Source organism: Haplochromis burtoni, unplaced genomic scaffold (assembly GCF_018398535.1).
Source record: "Haplochromis burtoni strain Fernald_Lab_line unplaced genomic scaffold, NCSU_Asbu1 Contig_155, whole genome shotgun sequence".
NCBI lineage: Eukaryota > Metazoa > Chordata > Actinopteri > Cichliformes > Cichlidae > Haplochromis > Haplochromis burtoni.
The window spans coordinates 1-13,842 of record NW_024582516.1 but is presented as its reverse complement, the minus strand read 5'-3'; the positions used below and the strand labels follow the sequence as shown (position 1 = coordinate 13,842).

The following is a 13,842-nucleotide window of genomic DNA, read 5'->3' as shown; positions in this document are numbered from 1 at the left end:
AGCAACAATTACACAACAGTGAGCCCATTTTTAACAACTCCGAACAGTACAACAGTGTACAATTCAATTACATCTGGCAACAATGACAGAGAAACTGACAACAATTACAACACAACTACAACCAACATTTCTTCTACAACAGTGTATAATACAGCTGTGTCCAACAACAATTATACAACAGCGTACAATGCAACTATGTCAGACAACAATTACAACACAACTACAGCCATCAATAATTCTACAACATTGTACAATACAGATATGTCAAGCAATAATCTTACAACAGCGTACAATGCAGCTACAGTCAGAAACAATTATACAACAGTCAACAGTGCAACAACAACTGATGACAATTACACAACATACAATACAACTATAGCTGCCGACAGTTATCCAACAGTATACACTCAAACTACAACAAGCAAAAATGACACTACAGTGTATAATACAACTATAGATGGTAGCAATTACACAACAATGTACAGTGAAACCACGGCTGGTAACAGTTACATAGAAACTGGCAATATTTACAATACAACAACTGCAAACAACAATTACACAACAGTGAGCCCATTTCTAACAACTTTGAACAACACATCACTGTACAATTCATTTACTTCTGGCAATAATGACAGACAAACTAGCAACAGTTATAATACAACTACAGCCAACAATAATTCTACAGCCAGCAACATTTACGCAACAACCTACAATTCAGCTATGTCAGACAACAATTACAACACAACTACAGCCAGCAATAATTCTACAACATTGTACAATACAGCTATGTCCAGCAATAATTTTACAACAGCGTACAATGCAACTACAGTCAGAAACAATGACAGACAACCTGGCAACAGCTACAACGCAACCACAGCCAACAATAATTCTACAACAGTTCACAGTGCTACTATAGAGAGAAACAATTATACAACAGTCGATGGCACAACCACAGCTGGTAACAATTACATAATCCCACAAAATACAACTTCAGGTAGCAATAATTATACAACTACAGGTGGGCACAGTTACACAAAGGTTTACGATGCAACCACAGTGAACAACAATGACACAGTAGTTCATAATGCCACTACATCTGGGACCAATTTGAATGAAAATACAACTAACCAAAATTACACAACACTTAATTATGCAACTACACCTGGCAGTAATTCCACATTAGTGTCCACCAACTTTAGTACAGCTACAACTATCAATAGTTCCACAGCAACTACACCTGGTAATAATTATACAGCAATGTATAATGCATCCACAGCTGTCATCAATTACACAGTAGTGTATAATGCAATTACATCTGGCAACAATTTTAATGTAACTGCAACTAACAACAACTACACAATAGTTTATAATGCAACTGGATCTGGTAGTAATTACACCCTTGTGTATGCTGCAACCACAGCTGACAACAATTACACAGCAATGTACAATGTAACAACAGCTGGCACAACTTTACACAATGGTGTGGCGACAACCGGTAACACAACAGTTAGTACAACAACAATATCTCCCAACTACACAATGATAAAGAGCACAACTACAGCCTCTAACAATTACACAACACCAGTGATCATTACTCCGACTATTCTATCTCAAAATAAAACAACTGCAATTATTGGAACCACAGAGAAAAGCACAACTGCTGCAGTGTCTCACAGTACTAAACCTACTTCAGCTCCACTGAAGAACCAGACTGCAAATTTCACCACAGTGAGTTTGACTCATGTCACAACAATAAGCAAAAATGAAACCATGTCCACCACAGCTGCCAGCACCGTCCAAACAGATGACAGACCAGAGGCCGGTTTAACGACAACAACGACAACAACGACAACAATAACAGAAAATGCATCTGTTGTTATTATCTCACCCGCAACCACTGCAACTACTATAACAGGTCATGGTCCACAAGATTTAAATGGCACAACTGCTGAGGTTTCTTTGACTTATACAACACCGCTCACCAAAACTACTACAACCACCACAGTGGCTGGTATGTAGATACTGCAGTTTAACCTTTTTAAAAAGTTATTACTATCGAGTTTTAAGCTGCAGAACAAAAAAATAGATCTACTGATTTGATGATTTGCTCCTGTAGAGAACACAGGAACTTCCACAACTGATGTACAAACAACTGATGAAGCAGTCTACCTGTTGAATCAAACACAGGCTGTATCTCTGCTCAACGCCTCTCAAGTAAATGTCACTCTGCAGCTCTGTTGTGCAACTAACATTTAAATGGATAACGACTGTGTTTGTTTATTTTAATGTCTCATTTGGGAATTTTAAGGTGTCAGTGTTGGTTGAGACGCTGGAGAAGCATCTGGACAGTCCCTCTGTTTCACCATCAGTGGTAATCAAAGTTGTCAGTAACTTGATGGACAGTAACCCCGAGGCACTCTCTAAATCTGCAAACAGGTTCAACACACACGTCTGTCTTAAAACAAACAAAGAAAATAACATATGCACATGCAAATGTGATTTTTTTCCTCCTGATGTTTGTGTTGTATTTCTTGGCGACAGGCTGATTCACTTGGTGGATGATCTGGGTGTTAAACTGGCTGTCACTGGTGGCGATGGAATTCTGTCAACCAGTTCCTTAGTTGTTGCTGTGAAAACAGTGAATGGGAGCAACTTCACAACAATCCTTTTTGATGTTTTTAACACTGATCATGTCCAGGTAGTCATCTGCTCATCAAGAGACATTGGTCCTCACATGAGAGCCTTTTTTTAGATAAACATATCAATCTTAGTCTCTAAGACACGTAAGGGCTCAACCACACTTAAACCCAAACCTACCACTTAATTATTTATTTATTGCGTGTTTTCAGTTCAGTGGCCCAAAAAGGACCATGAAAAGCTCAGAGCCTGCTTTGGCGTCTGTATACTTGCCTGCCTCCCTCACATCTGGTATCAGCCCTGAAGAGCAGAAGCAGGCCAACAGCGTCCAGTTTACTTTCTATGCAAAAAATTCCTTCTTTAAGGTGCTTTCTCACTGTCATATCAGAATGTATTTATTTATTTTCTGTTTTGATTTATCTAATTGATTATGACCTATATGAAAGGGGTTAAATTTAAAGCGAATCTCATTCTCCTGTAACTGACCTCTGTATATTTCTTCATTTTTGCAGGATCCATCATTAGATAACAAAACTCTTGTCAGCGCAGTTCTAGGCTCAAGTGTGGCTAATCTGTCAATTAGCAACCTGAGTGAAAACATTAAGTTCACCATCCGAAACAGAAACCCGGTTCATGTGAGTGTCATGTGCAGCACGTTAGTAGTTTTGTATTGTTCACTTATGATCATAACATTATATCACTGCAATTATAAACAATATAGGCTCACAAAAAGATAAACTGTAATAACAAATTGTTTTTGGTTTGTAGGAAAACTACACAGCCAAATGTGCATTTTGGGATTTCACGCTGAATAGTGAGTTTGCACATTTCAAACAGTGTCTGTAAAGAGCCAGAAAGCCCCAGGTGTAAATATTCCTGCCCTTGATGTTATTTTTCAGGTGGTGGAGGAGGCTGGAGCTCTGTTGGCTGCTTTGTGGTCAACAGCACCCCTGAATATACAATCTGCAGCTGCAGCCATCTTACATCCTTTGCAGTACTGCTGGTTAGTGTGAATTTGTGCACCTGTTTCTGTTTCATGTATAATTTATAACAACCAGCAACGGAAACAAATTGCCTCAGTTTGTGTTCACTGTCTGTTTGTTGTGTATGCCACTTCTCCATGCAGGATTTGTCCAGACAGGAACTTCCTGACCAGAAGAACACACAAATTCTTACTTTCATCACCTACATTGGTTGTGGAATCTCTGCTATTTTTCTTGCTATCACATTGCTGACGTATCTTTCTTTTCCGTAAGGATCTATTTTGGTGCACATCAATCATTACTGTTTAGTCTTATAAATTTCTTAACGTTCTTTATTAAACTCTGTCTTTGTAGAAAATTGCTAAGGGATATACCAGCCAAGATCTTGGTCCAACTCTGTTTATCTCTGCTCTTCCTGAACTTGGTGTTCCTGCTGGACAGCTGGCTGGCGAGCCACAACAATACAGGCCTCTGTATTTGTACTGCCTTCTTCCTGCATTACTTCCTGCTGACATCATTTACATGGGCGGGGCTTGAGGCCCTGCATATGTATCTCAGCATTGTGCGAGTTTTTACACCCTACCTGAGCCAGTACATGCTGAAGTTCACTTTGACGGGTTGGGGTAGGAATCTTCAAACTTTTACTAGATGATCAATTATTAATTTTTCATTATATCAATATTTTAAATATGTTCATGAATTTCCTTTGATTAACCTTGAGTTTTTTGCAGGTATTCCTCTTGTCATTGTAATTATTGTGATATCCGTGGACAAAAACAACTATGGTTTGATTAATTATGGAAAACACACAAATGACACTTCAGATAACTTGTGAGTTATTTTTTAATATTTTGTTTTGTATGTCAAAGCTTTAGATCCAAGAAGCTATGGCTAAGTACTGTAGATAGAACACTTACTTGGGCAAGATACTGAATTCTGATCGTGTATGTGAATAGTAAATGAGATGAATAAGGCTTGTAGTGTAAAATATTTTGAATGGTTAATAACATTTTGGAAAGTGCAGTCTGTGCTTTTCCTAAACGGCATTTGAGAGTAAGCAGCATTCCCATAATGCTGGTTAATCATATTTCTTGAAAAAAATATAATAAAGGTTATCTATTTAAATACCACACGATTTTACACAGTGGCATTATTTAACCAGAAATAAGCCAAAATGTACAAGCACCATGTGAAAAACTTAGTATACCATTACTGCTTCCATTAGTATTAAGAGGGTAAACAGCAGCCTGGTTCTCTTAATAAAATACACTGAATTAACTAATCATCAGCAAGTGTTGGCAGTTTGCTGCTCTGGAGCATTCAGGTGTGTGTTAACACAATGCCAAGCAGAAAAGACATCAGCAGCAATCATAGAGAAGTCAGCGGTAACATATTAAATGTTTAGGTTCATTAAAGTATAATTAGAAAAAGACAGAGAAAATATAGCTTATTTGGAAGGGCTGCCAGGAGAAAACCTGTTCTCTTCAAAGGGACATGGCAGCATGGCTTATATTTGCAAAATTACAACTGAAAAAACACAATAATTTTAGAACAATTCCCTTTGGATAGAGGAGACCAAGGCAGAGATCTTTGGACAAAATGCACAGCTCTATTTTTGGTAAAAAACAGTTTATCAGCATAAACACTGCATACAAACTGTCAAGCACAGTGATTAAAGGCTGATGATTTAGGCTTGTTTTTAAACCATAGGACCTATACATACTAGTATTCTAAAGGCAAATATGTGTCCATCAGTCCCACAGCTAAACCTTGATGAAAATCCCAAAGATCCCAAAAACAGTAGCAAAGGAAAGAATTAAGGTGCTGAACTGGCCCAGTGAAAGTCCAGTCCTCATCCCCACTGAGATGCTCTGGTGGGACCGTAAGAGTGTAGTGCAATGTCAGGAAATCAGCCATTTCCATTTTTCAGCTCCTGAGTATGAAACTGTGCAATAACCAGTTGAACTAATGTCACCATTCCTAAACCAAAGTATTTCCCAGGAGTGGCAACTGTGGAAAAATGTCCTAACTTGATTCTCCCAACGCTGATCAGAGATGATGATTTAAAAACACTATGCAACTGCCAGGATTCTCACATTCCATGAGGCTGCTTTATGGCATGGATTATTGATGCTGATGCACATATTGAAACAGAGCCATTATGAATTTTAGAGTGATTTTTCCAAGTGAGGAGTCAAAATATCCCTGTGGGAAAGGTCTGTTCAACTACTGTAAATGGATTTTGCCATACACATCAACAAATTAGATGGTCCAGCCACCTTAGCAAAGAACTTAACCTTTGATTAATCACACTGCTTTAGTTGTGTCGCCACAGCATCTAATAATTTTGAAGCAACCTAAGTGAAGAGAAAGAAAACAAGTTATCACTGTTTTGAAGCTAAAATGTTCCCTTGGTCATTTCTCCTTTGTTTTCTTTCTGTAGCTGCTGGCTGAGTAATAACATAGCCTTCTATGTGAGTGTGGTGGCCTATTTCCTCCTGATCTTTATCCTGTGCCTGCTGGCCTTCATCGTTGTTATGGGACAGCTTTCACGTATCAAGAAGCAGAACCCCCACAACCAGTCTCCCAAAAGAAGTGTTATGACTGATCTGCGCAGTGTCACCGGCCTCGTCATCATCCTCGGCCTTACCTGGGGGTTTGCTCTGTTTGCATGGGGACCCCTCTACTTACCCTTTGTTTACCTTTTTTCTATATTCAACTCTCTGCAAGGTGACATATGTATAAACACCTTGAATTTCAAAATAGGATTGATTATTTTTTATCATAATAACACAAATATATAATAACACAATAATAACACTATAAAATGCATGGATGTATACTATAAGCTACTTCCTTACTGTTCCTGTGTAGGTTTCTTTGTCTTTGTTTTCCACTGCGCCATAAAAGAGAATGTCCGCAGGCAGTGGAGAACTTACCTTTGCTGTGGAAAACTGCGACTGGCTGAGAACTCAGGTGAAATTACTAAATGTTCCCGAAGATTTCTTTAGAAGCACTTTATAGTAGTTCAGTTGGTTACAACAGAGTAAACAGTGGTTGCTTTAGAACCTTTGTCTTCAAATTTTGTTCTTAATTTCCACCAAAATAAGAACTCATTTAAATAAAAACTTAAAGTAATCTAAATAAAGATATGATATATGGATGTAGTATGTCATTCACATCCATGTGTGAGGAGAGCTCAGGTTTAAATCCAAAGCTAAACTTGTTAAATCTACATAGTTTACTGCTTATCATAAACCAGCTAATTACAGTTGAATTCTCTATCTTTCTGAAACTAATGCCCCGACTAATGGGTTGAACTTGCCTCTCACCAACTGCTGAACTCTAGAATTGACATAAAACTAGTAGACCACTCCTACAGTACTTCGCAGTACTTGGTTTGTTTTCTTGTTTTCTGGGAAGGCTTTCAGATTTTTTGAGAATTGACTGCTTTAAAGCCAAAAAACATTTGTTAAATATTAGCTACATACCTGATAGATAACTGCTAATTAGTGCTAATGTTCTAGATTTAAGCCTTTAGATAAGCATAAATATGAATGGCTTAAAAGTGTTGCTGGGTTGCTTTGACCTAACAAGAGATTTGGCAGAGATTTTAAAGAATGTGACAGGAAAATCAAAGTGAAATCTTGTCGTATTACCCTGCCTTTTAAAAAAGCAGATGAAAGCAAACAAACGTGTCAATTTTCAGCCTATTTTTGGTTAAACAGTCATGTATTCTACAGATTGGAGTCGAACATTCACACAAAACAAGAAGAATATCTCTCGCTCCAGTGCAATCACCTTGGATCCAAAGTTCACTTCTCGAAGCTCCTCTGTTGTCAGTTATGGCACCAATAGCAGTGGTATGTGATGTGGTGGCAGATAGTCCTTTTCAAACATCGCACATTTGAATATATTCTTCATAACACATTGTTCTCATTGCCCGCAGGCTCTGTGTTCGCGGACAGCGGGATATCTGACAGCTCCAACAATGATGTCGTCCTCAATGAGATTCACAGAGGAGATCTAAAACAAGGCAAAACTACCAAATGACTCTACCTGAGCTTTCTTTTGTGATTACAGCCAATTCCAAGAAATGATCTCTGGGAGTTTACAAGATGCAAATTGGAGGAGTAGTTTTCCTTAAGAAAGCCTTAATGTTCCAAAAAAATGAAGGTTCGATGAAGGACTAAAGAGGATCAGGGACAAAGGAAACCTTTGTCTAAATACCTTTAGAGAAGAAGAAATCAAAAAGTGGAGAATGTTTTCAATTCTACACTAATAGTATAGATAATGAAAGAGTCTTGTTAGCAGAGATAAGGTGTACTACTGAAACTGAAACATTATATTGAACTGCATTTACTTGGTAGCCGAGAACAGATGCTGTCAGTATTGTATAGATTATTATCTGGCTATTTCTTTGAGGCTATATTCATTTCTTGAACAGACAAATGACAGAATTTCCAGTCTTAACTCTACATTTCAGTGCCTTTGCCAAATTCTAAGTTTATTTTGGCAGTGTCAAATGGCACTTTGGGATGTATTTAGCTACCTACAGAGACAAGGTTGATTGATGCAAAATGTGCACATGCCAAACTCAACTGCTTGATCATATCTGATAAAAGTTGATATCTGCAAGATTATCTAAGGGTGCAGTTCTGTGTTAAATATTGTATTATTCACTGCATTATAGAGGTTTTTTTTAAAAATTTGGTTCAGACATGCTTCTTATGAAAAAGAAAAAAGATTTGAAATATTTTCATGTGGCGAACTGAAGCACAATCAAAATATGGGATTTATGTCCTGTCCTTTTTAACAAGGACACATTTTGCTAAATGTCCTTGGAAGGCCATTTGCATGCCATGAAAGATGAAATAAAAAAGAAAAAACTAACTTCAACTTGTCACCTGCCCAGCTGCTCTCTCTCTTTTTGCATCAGACTTTCACATCTACTCCACATCTTTACATCTTTAATCAAACCCTTTCAACAGGAGGGGGAAAAAAACTACAATTATGATCCCAGCAGACAACCCTCTCATCACCGTGTTGAGTAACCTTCAGCAGAGCATCTCACGCCCACCCAGCGCCAGTTCAATTGCAGCCTGTCAAGGTTAGCCTCAGAGGTCGGCACCAGTTAGCTATTAAAAGTTTTACATGATTTCCAACCTCAGAACAGGGCGACCTCTAATGTTAAGCCCATGAGTGAGAGATGCTGGGAGAAAAATGAAGAGCTGGAGGCACAGATGTTACACTGATGAGCATGAATACCATAAATTAAATTTAATCCTGAATGCCCAATGCCAATCAATCCTAATTCTGCTTGAAATCATAATCACTGTTTTTTTGTAAACCAAATGTTTTGTTTACCAGCGTCTTCAAAATGCCTTCTAGTTAGAGTCATTTTAAGTTCACTCAAAATTTTAAGGGCATATACTGATGCAGTTTAAACGGTCTTTATTTGTGCTATTGACAGTCAGGTTATGCAATGCCATTATACCTTATCACCTTTGTTTTACCTTTTTATGTTTTCATTTTTGACTTTGTGACTCCACTGCGGTCTTAAAGATCCTTGATGTCATGTCTTTTGTCTCTGTTCAACCCTCACATGCAGAAAACTCCAAATTGGAGCTCAGGAGTTAATGCTTCCCGGTCCACATGGATTGAGGCTAAAAAGGCTGTCACGCCAGGTGCCATACTTTATTGCCAAACAAAATGTGTATGAATTTGTGCACATATAAATCATTAAATAAATAAAACGGTTTATATTTATATATTTTCTGTATTAATGGCATTTGTAATTGCTAATGGTAATGTAGTCATGGTACCATTTGGGTACTTGGTAAGATTTGTCTTATGGTACAAAGCTATCTTAGTATCGTAGTTTCAATAATTATTCGCATATTGTGGTGTAAAGCACTTTTATTAAGGCTTATGAACCCTGGCTATAATGAATAAAAGTCAAAACTAATAGGGTGTGTGTTCTCACAATGTTCTACAGAGAATAAAGTTTTTATTTTAAAGCACTTCTATAGATGGGCAAATTTCAGCTTCAGTACATTTCATTAAATCATATCTGTTTATGTATCGTTTTCTATACACCCACTTGTGCTCTTCAGCCTCAGGCAGAAAAGTTTGCATTGACAGTATTAAATGTAAATAAAGACAAATCAAAATCAGTTGGTGTTAAGAGTCATTCAAGTATCTTCTGGGAGCTCGTTTTCCATAAAAACTCTTCAAGTGCCACCATCTTCCACCAGATGTCAGTATAATCCCATCACTTTGCACTACCTTTAACTCTGATATGATGATGGCCTGTTGGCAAGTGTGCAGTTTTATTACAGCTATTTGGCAGGTTATTATTACCGAGGCAAATCTTAATTATAGCTTCTAAGTGAAATAAAAATCCCCCAGCTTTAACCAGGATAATATTACAGTTATAATCCTGTTACAACCACTATAAAACAATACAATTTCTGAATGACAAAAATTCAGAAAGGACTTCCAAGAACCTTAAATTCTCATTTCCCATCATATAATTCATATATGCATGAGAATCCTTTCTGTCTGGCTGATGTCATTCTGTCAAATTCTATATTCCACTTTGCTAAAAAAAAAAAAAAAAAAAAAAAAAAAAAGTGCCATGGATGCAAAATAAACGTGACAGGTTCACTCGGCTAATTTGTTTGCAGATTTAACAAACTAATCACACATCAGCCAAGGGGGCCGTTTTTTTCTCCTCATCTGAAGTTTTAATTAGATTTGAAGGTTAATTTTTACTGCTGCTGTGCAAGTGTGGCCTACGTGCTTTCACAAACAGACTAACAGTAGCAATGTGGGAAAAGGTAAAGGGAGAAATAAAACCACTAAAACTGATAAAACATTTCATTTCTAATTGGATGTTTTATTGTTAATTTCAGGGAAAATATAAACAAACACTATTAATTTACAAAGGCCATCCATATTTCCCCCAGCTGAAGAAAGGCCCATGCCTCTCTTAGGGTTGCAGCTTAACACTTTAACAGCATTTTCATTCATTCCATACCCGCAGTGCTTTATTTGCAGGTATAAAACCCTACAAGGATGTGAAAAATCAATTTTTTTTTTACACAGGTCTCTCTGTGTATTTTTTCAAATTATTTTTATGTATTTTAAAGTGTAATAACTGAGACCGCCTGCTTGTGTTTAATAGTGAATAGTTAATCTTTTTGCAGTTAAGGAGATGTAATTCACTCTGATTTTTGGGCTAATGTGAGGGTTTACTCCTTACAAAACTGTACTCTATGCAGCAACTTTCCTTCCCGTCTTTTGCTGTGGTCTTTTGCCCTCAGTGAACAGGTGTAAATGCAACAGCGTTAACAGGAGGGCAAACTTGCATAAAAGAAGCAGCTCATGAGCCCAAAATCGAATTCACTCATGGTACTCGGACATCCTCGTTACTAGCAGAAAGGTATGTTACTACGATATAAACCTGCAAAAACAAAACCACTCATAGTTCACCATAATTCACAGGTTATTGCTGTAAAATGACAGATTTTGCCTTGAGCACAGTTTGGGTGAAGCCCTATTAGGTGATCACTGTTTGCAAGTTTCACTAAAGCAGAGGAGTGATTCCAGTGAATTGTGGAAGGATGGATGGAAGATGGATGGCTCACCATGGCCCTTTGGCAGAAAGAACTACAAATGGAACTGTATGTATTATTTCTGTTCTCTTAAGCCCTCTATCCCTTTCTTTAATTGTACTTTTAAACATGGGAGAGGTGTGCATTACTTTTCAAATTTGTAGCTTTTAACTTGACTAACATTGGTAAATCTGAGATGTTGCAGCTTGCGGACTTTAGATTGCAATATCTCAACTTGCATCACACTTTTTACCTCATACATTGAGATATACCGTGAGATACCCTGAGTTAAGTATTGATTAACTTAGCTGCAAATGTCATAGGGTATATCAATTTTTCCAACTTTGTACCAAATTCAGGTATCCTTGAACCTCAAGTCCTGTATCTGTAAGGCAGTGGGTATTTGGGATGACTGGAAGAAGGCAGATCAAAGTGAAAACCTGGCTGTACCAAAATGGCTGTATTCAACCATTCCTATAATCTGAAAGTGCTCTTAATGTTCAATGATACGATAATTTTCTTCGGGATTTTCAGAAAGTAGCAAAGAGTAATACATTTTTTAAGTAGTAATGAACATACCTATTACGGTACGAACTTAAGTTTTCGTAAAATGTAAACATACTGCAACTGACTTGACTTATATAATTTTTTTTCCAGTGATGGCTTGAGCAAATGAATATAACTATTAAATGTTTTCTGTAGGTGTTGTGAAGATGCAGTTTAAGATAAGAAAACATTCCTCCACAAGCCTCAGAATTGATTTTTTTTTTCATTTAGCGCACAGTTACAGCTTTGAACCTATAGCCAAACTTAACAAGCCATTGATATTATCAACCTGCATGACTTGTTATACAACTAAAAGTCTTTCTCATAACAAATGTGCTATTTAAAAAACACTCTCAGATATTTATGAAAATTTGAAGAGCTTTAAAGAACCCTATTAATATAACTCTCAGACATGGTGGTGGAGGGTTGATTTGTTTTGCGGTCACAGGACTTAGGCAACTTGCTGTCACCGATTTGAACATGAACTCTTCTGTATATCACTCCGCTGTATATTCTAGAGCAGAGGTGGGGAACTCCAGGCCTCAAGGGCTGGTGTCCTGCAGGTTTTAGATATCACTGTGGGTCAACACACCTGAATCAAATGAGTAGTTCATTACCAGGCCTTTGCAAAACTTCAAGACATGTTGAGTAGGTAATTTAGCCATCTAAATTAGCTGTGTTGGATCAAGGACACATCTAAAACCTGCAGGACACCGGCCCTTGATGCCTGGAGTTCCGCACCCCTGTTCTACAGTCAAATGTGAGGCCATCTGTCTGACAGCTAAAGCTTGGCTGAAACTGGGTCATCCAGCAGGACAATGATCCCAAACAGCAAATTTACATCAGAATGGGTAAAAAAAAAGAAAGGAATCAAGGTCTTGCAATGGATCAGTCAAAGCCTATACTCAGACCTAATTAAAATGCTTTAGTTCATTTTACCACTCTCCTATTAATACAATGAGTTGAGGTTTGTATAACGACACACTTCAATGAAATGAAGCAACATTGTAAAGAAGAGTGGGCCAAAATTCCTCCACAAGGACATTGGAGACTGATAAAGTCAAACAGAAAATGAATTCTTCAAAATATTGCTGCTAGAGGCAGTTCTACAAGCTACTGAATCATGGAAGGCGCTTAAGGATTGCATAGAGTCCTGTGAATATTGAATTAAAAGGTCAACAGTGCAAAGCAACTGCACTAATAGTTTTATTATTTTTTTTGTGAAATAAATGGTGGCTGCAGGAAGCAACATATTTAGTGAACTTTTCCAATTTCTTTTAGTACACTTAGCTATAGTAAGACGTTTTAAAAGGATTTTTAGAACAAAAAACATCAAAATGTTAGAAGCAGTTTTACAAACAGAACCAACATGCTGCAGATACTACAGAATCAGCAGCATTCTGACTCTGATACCGATTTAAAAAAAAACAAACCAACCAACGAAAACATTTCTTATTGTGATTTAAGTAGTAGGGTTCCTCGTCTCCCTCCTCTTTCTTGGGTTTCTGCTGCCTGAGGTATTCACTAAACACTTGGTCAGTTGGGGCCATCTTCCCAATGTATTCTTGGATGTTCGTTGTCTCATCCTGGACTGTGGTGCTGACACTCATCAGTCCCCGGCCCCCTTCCTTCTGCTTAGCGTACAGCCTCAGGGTGCTGGACTTGGGGTGAAACCCTCCATGGATGGCAAGGAGCTTTCTTGTCTTGATGTCAGTGGCTTCTGTCTCCTCCTTTGGCCAGCCTATTACCCCAGCAAGGTACCTGATCACAGGCAGGGCGTAGGTGTTGATAGCCCGGATCTTATTCTTACCGCTCCTCCTCAGGACTTGCCTGACCCTCTGCAGGTACTTGGTGGTTGCAGCTTTCCTAGCGGCCTCTTCATGGTTCCCATTCGCCTGCGGGATCCCCAGGTACTTGTAACTGTCCTCTATGTCTGCAATGTTGCCTTCTGGTAGTTTGATCCCCTCCATTCTGACTACCTTCCCTCTCTTTGTTACCATCCGACTACACTTCTCCAGGCCGAATGACATTCCGATGTCATTGCTGTGGTGGTGTGG

At 38.1% G+C, this 13,842-nt stretch overlaps 1 protein-coding gene across 2 annotated transcripts; it reads left to right on the top strand.

The window, feature by feature from the left end:
* On the top strand, nucleotides 1-10,129 carry adgrg2a (adhesion G protein-coupled receptor G2a). 2 transcript variants are annotated; one of them, XM_042224920.1, is made up of 15 exons: nucleotides 1-2,011; nucleotides 2,117-2,214; nucleotides 2,309-2,436; nucleotides 2,542-2,698; nucleotides 2,850-3,002; nucleotides 3,150-3,272; nucleotides 3,406-3,451; nucleotides 3,537-3,640; nucleotides 3,764-3,888; nucleotides 3,975-4,243; nucleotides 4,352-4,451; nucleotides 6,064-6,350; nucleotides 6,495-6,596; nucleotides 7,364-7,483; nucleotides 7,570-10,129. In XM_042224920.1, the coding sequence occupies exons 1-15, from the start codon at nucleotides 196-198 to the stop codon at nucleotides 7,671-7,673; spliced, it is 3,732 nt and encodes a 1,243-aa protein (XP_042080854.1). In that variant the 5' UTR covers nucleotides 1-195; the 3' UTR covers nucleotides 7,674-10,129. The 2 variants fall into 2 exon arrangements, with proteins under 2 accessions (XP_042080854.1, XP_005932230.2); XM_005932168.3 differs by lacking the exon at nucleotides 1-2,011 and having other exon boundaries at nucleotides 2,029-2,214.
* The last annotated feature ends 3,713 nt before the right edge of the window (nucleotides 10,130-13,842 follow it).